The 5,743-nt window shown below is 47.1% G+C and overlaps 1 protein-coding gene across 1 annotated transcript; it reads left to right on the top strand.

Annotated features, from left to right (window-relative positions):
• Positions 1-646: 646 nt before the first annotated feature.
• On the top strand, positions 647-1,450 carry LOC309556468 (exodeoxyribonuclease-like; the record flags this gene model as incomplete). The annotated part of the gene is made up of 1 exon (XM_082258925.1): positions 647-1,450. The coding sequence occupies one exon, from the start codon at positions 647-649 to the stop codon at positions 1,448-1,450; it is 804 nt and encodes a 267-aa protein (XP_082115051.1).
• Positions 1,451-5,743: the final 4,293 nt, after the last annotated feature.

Genomic DNA, 5,743 nt, shown 5'->3' with positions numbered 1-5,743 from the left:
AACAACCTTCACCTGGCAGTGACTCTTCTATCCTCGCAAACGGACGGAGCACCTGAACTGTTTCCATTTTCTCTTCACCCCCCTTTTTGCCCCATTTTTTTTCATTACCTCCCTTTTTTATTTTTATTTTTTTTTTGTCCTACTTGCATGCCTTGCTACCCAGCGAAGTTTCGCTCTCCAAGATTGCCTATGTTAGGCACACCTGCCAATTACCCCTCTGCCACCGCACTGGGTGACAGGAATTGCTTTTCAACAGGGCCACTAGCCCCTCCTGATTTTTTCTTTTTGTTCTTTCTGCTGCTACCCTGGACCTTTTCCTGTTGTTTTTTTCTATGGGGACCTCTTGCGCCCCGTACTTGGTTTGGTTGGGTTGGGATGCTGAATGCCCACACAGGTTGGGGAGAGTGCAGGGCGGGGTGGGTGGGTGAACTGTCTTTATTGTTACAACATACTCAGTTTTTTTCTCTTTTCTATGAAAATGTGTACTGTGTCATCATATCTATAGTGCTTTTACTTTCACTGAATGATTGGAGTGCAGCTATTTTACTTGCCAATGTACATTACCCTGACATTATGATATGTGGTGGTTCTATGGATCGAACGGAACCCCCGGAGCTCCTGTACCTTGTGCTGCCCGCCTACCCCCATGGCGTGCCTTAAATTCTTAACATGGAACGTCCGCGGTCTTAGAGATAAACTTAAAAGATCGGTGGTGTTTGATATGCTCAAGCGCCACAGGGCGGATGTCATAGTCCTGCTGGAGACCTATCTCGATGGTGATCTTCAGCGGGCATTGAAGCGTCCCTGGATAGGCTGGACGTTCCACTCCATGTTTACCTCTCATTCTCGGGGGGTGTCGGTACTGGTTGCCAAATCTGTGCATTTTGAGCTCCGGGGGTCCCTAGTAGATCCCCATGGAAGATATGTGTTTCTGGAGGCATTACTATACGGTGACCACTATTTACTCCTAGCGTTCTATGTCCCCCCTCCCTTTTCGTCCGCAATACTGCTTGAGGGCCTGAATTTCACGATGTTGCATCCCCGTATTCCCGTGATTTGGCTTGGGGATTTCAACAACACCATGAACCCCAGTATAGACAGATTGCATGTATCCAGGACGGCCCAGTCTCAGTCCACAACTACTAGGTTTGCCTGGTTGATGGCAGAATTCAATTTGCTGGACACCTGGAGAGTTAAATACCCCTCACTCAAAGCCTATTCCTGCTATTCCTCCACCCATCGCTCTATGTCCCGTATTGATTTTATCCTTATCTCCCCCTCCCTACTTCCCAGGTTACTGGATGCAGGATTTCATGCCCGTAGTCTCTCTGACCACAGCCCCTACTGGGTGACTATAGGACTCCAGAGTGATCGCACCAGGCCAGCCTGGCGACTGAACCCCTTTTGGCTTTCCCTCATCCCTGAGGAGAAGGATCTGGCCACCAGGTGACAGCAATTCTTTGCTGATAACGGAGGCTCGGCTTCCCCTCTGGTTGTCTGGGAGACTTTTAAATTACATGCCAAAGCAACCCTGACCTCCACAATCAATGCCATCAAGTCCGAACCTGCACAGGTGTATGTTCAGGCCACCCAGGCCATGGCCGTGGCAGAGGAGGCTTTCATGGCTGACCCGACTTCTTCTGGGGCGGATCAACTAAAACTTTTAACTAGAGTGGTGGAGCAACTAGACTATGAAAAGGCACGACGAGCCCTCTTCTTCCAGAAACAAAAACTGTATGAACATGGTGAACGTGCGGGTAAGCTTCTGGCCTATCTAGTCCACAGTAATGACAGACCTCCGGTGGTGATTACTTTACACCCCCCTGGTGGCACCCCTATTTCGGACCCTGGGCTGGTAGTGGAGAGCTTTAGGGACTTCTTTCACGACCTCTATACTTCCACTGCCCCGGGCGACGACTCCCCGATCCTCCCCTACTTGTCCTGAGACGTGCTTCCCCAACTGACGGCGGAACAACTGACACATCTGGAAGCCCCACTGACGCGGGAGGAGATTATAGAGGCTATAGCAAAATTCCCCAGATCCAAATCGCTGGGGTTAGACGGGCTGCCCATAAAATTCTATTCCACATACTCAGACGTACTAGTGCCGCATCTCCTGACCATGTTCGAAACTGCTTTCGAGACTTCCTCGTTGCCTCCCTCTATGCGGGAAGCCCTCATTGTGCTCATACCCAAGCCAGGTAAAGACCCCCACCTTCCGGCCTCCTACTGTCCCATCTCCCTCCTACAGGTAGACGTTAAGATCCTTGCCAAAGTACTCTCGATCAGACTCCATAAGGTCATCCTGTCGCTGGTCCATGCGGACCAGTCGGGTTTTATGCCAAGTAGGAACACCTCCTTTAATTTGAGACGTCTATTTATGAATTTGCAAGCATGCCATGACAACTCTGGCTCTAGAATTGTAGTGTCTTTGGACACAGCAAAGGCATTCAATTCGATTGAATGGGGCTTCCTCTGGCGGTGCCTCGAGGGAATATGGCTTTGGCCCAAATTTCATTCGGTGGGTTTGTATTCTTTATCATGCCCTGGTTGCCAGGGTTTTGGCTAATGGGAGGGCATCGGCCGGGTTTCCCCTTACTAGGGGTACCTGGCAAGGCTTCCCCCTCTCCCCCCTCCTCTATGCACTGGTCGCCGAACCTCTGGCCATCGCAATAAGAATGCACCCTAACATACACAGTCTTTGGGTCGGTGCCCTGGAAGAAAAGATTGGCATGTACGCCGATGACACACTGCTGTACTTGGCTGATCCCGGCGACTCCCTTTACACCGCCCTGACCCTAATAGAACAATTTGGTCGTTACTCTGGATTAACTGGGACAAATCCCAAATCTTGCCCATAGATGATGTCTCCCACTGCCCTATGGATTCAGGCTTTCCTTTACAGAAGGTGGAACGCATTAAATACCTAGGGATCCAGGTCACCAGCTCCCCGAAGAACTACTTACCAGACAATATACAGCCTCTTTTCGCCTTACTTAAGTCTAAAACCCAGATCTGGGCACGCCTTCCATTGGGAGTCCGAGGGCGAGTCAATCTGGTTAAAATGGTACTGCTACCCAAACTGCTATACATACTATGGCATTCCCCACTCTATCTCCCTCTCAAATACTTCCTGCAGTTTGAATCCATCCTTAAACCCTTTATCTGGGGATCCAACAGGCATAAACTTGCCTGGCGAAAACTCAAGAATCCTTCGGACTTAGGTGGCCTGGCACTTCCCGACTTTAACTTATACTATTTAGCGTCACAACTATCCCATTTTTTCCACATTCACAATTCGGATAGAGAGAGGTTTCTGGCCCTTCTTGCTCCATCCTGGGCCCATGAAACTGCTGATGCGCCGCCGATGATTGTAACTGGTGTGCGTGGGACCGAGCCCCATGGAGACAGAACGTCCATGCTGTTTCAGTACAGACAAATTTGGGATGTGGTGTCCGCCAAACTGGACTTTCCCCAGTTTCATGAACACATGCCACTGTGGCATAAGCCCCGTCTCTCCGAGTTTTCCTCCATTCCTGATGCACATGCCTCGACCCAGTATGGAATAAGCTTCCTCGCCCAGATACTTACAAACGGCACCCTCAAGTCCTTCAACGCGCTAAAACAGCAATATGACCTTCCTAACCACATGTTCTTCAGATACCTACAAGTCTGACACGCTTTCTCCTCCCAATTCCCTCAGCCAGTGCAGGATATAGCCCTGATCTCCATACTTGAGGTGGTTAGGGGATCTGAGTCCAAACAGCTCATCTCACACCTCTATAATGCACTCTTCCTGCCTGCCTCTACGGTTCTGGCCAATGCTATTAAAACTAAGTGGGAGGGGGGTGTGGGGAACATGGATGATGAGGAGTGGGAAGATGCACTTGATAACTGTAAATTGGCTTCCCCAAAACTTTTAGACAGACTGACTCAACTGTATATACTTCATCGAGCTTACCTGATGCCCATCATGATGGCCAGATATAGAAGCAATGCCTCTGAACTCTGCCACATGTGTGGGAGGGAACCGGGTACCTTCTACCATCTCCTTTGGAGTTGCCCAATGTTGCAGGGCTTTTGGGCTCAAGTGGTCAGATTTCTCCATGATACCATGGGATCTCCTCTACCGCTGGCCCCGAAGCCATGCTTACTAGGGATTTTCCCTGATGTAAGCGTAGACAAATTCTCAACCCTGTTCTTACATGAGACCTTGTTCCTTGCCAGGAAATGTATTGCACGACAATGGATGCGGGATGCACCCCCCTCTTTCCATGACTGGCTCCGAGAAGTCAATGCAACTTTACCCTATAGAAAATTGATTTACACCCACGAGGCTGTCCAACCAAGTATAACAGGATCTGGGACAGGTGGGTGCAGGCCACAGAGACATGAATATAGACTCGCAAAGGTGGTATATCTTGTTTTGTCTTTTTTGCAAATGCATACTGTGGCTGCCCTTCTAATTCGGTGCCTGAGACTTCTCACAAGCACGAATGGGGCAGTGCCCATGAGTCACATATGATACAGTCTAACCAATCTGCTGCTTCCACTGTAACTGAGATGTAATGCTATTTTATGTACTTGTTGTGTATGACCTGCTGCATTCCTAAGCTGTTCTGTCATTCCTTTTGCTTTTTCCAAAATGAGCACTTGTGTACCATGTATTTGAGTTTCCTTTTTCTCAATAAAGACTTTGTTTAATTAAAAAAAAAAAAAAAGAAGCTTTTTCAGCATCCAGGGCAAGGAATACTGTGGGCGATTTTTGCAATTCAGCCATCCGTAAAAGATTGAGCATTCGGCGGGTACCATCTGGAGCCTGCCTGCCCTGTACGAATCCCACCTGGTCTCCCTTGACAAGGGTCGGTGTTATCTTACTTAGATAGTCTATTGGCAATCATTTTGGCATATAGTTTCAAATCCGTGTTAAGAAGAGAGATTGGTCGGAAATTTTGTGGGCAGTCCTGCACCTTCCTTGGTAATGTTATGATGGTGGCCTGAAGCATCTCCTGAGGAAAAGATGCCGTGGAAGCAGCTTGGTTGAACAATATAGCCAGTTGTGGTGCAAGTATATCTTTGTAAGTTTTATAGTATTCGGCTGTAAAGTCATCAGCTCCAGGAGACTTCTTGTTAGGCATAGATTGGATAGCAGCTTTAATCTCAGCATGTGATATAGGGGCGATAAGCTCTGTTAGTTTTTCCCTGAAATAGTCAGAAGAGACACTTTGTTTAAGAAGGATGAAATTAAGGGTTCAGATGGTTTGATAGTAATTTTAAGAGTATATAGGTTGTGGTTGTATTTTTGGAATGCTTGAGCTATCTGTTTAGGGTGATATACTAATGTTTTGTTTCTGGGTCTAGTATAGAGGACAGTTTAGATTTAAGTTGCTTTTTCCTAATGTTATTTTTCCAACAACTTACCAGGTTTATTACCTTGAGAGTAATGCAGGGCTTTAAATCTTCTCAAGGAAGCTTCATATTCTGATAACAAAAAGGATTCCTACATTGTTGTAGCTCATTTGCTATCTGGGGTGAGAGGTTAATCTTATGCTGAGATTCAAGCTGTCCAATTTTAAGTAAAAGGTCACATATTACAGTAATCCCCCGCTCCATCGCGGTTCAGTTTTTGCGGTCCCGGTAATTTGCGTTTTTTTTTTGTAATATTATTTTACTATATAAATCATTAAAAATGAAATATTTTTGTGTTTTCCATAGCTCTTACTATGTCTCTTAGTATCTTTTA

This window comes from Pelophylax lessonae (genome assembly GCF_965119305.1).
Source record: "Pelophylax lessonae genome assembly, chromosome: 5".
NCBI classification, from domain to species: Eukaryota; Metazoa; Chordata; class Amphibia; order Anura; family Ranidae; genus Pelophylax; species Pelophylax lessonae.
The sequence above is the reverse complement of the archived record's forward strand: the minus strand, read 5'-3'. Positions and strand labels throughout refer to the sequence as shown.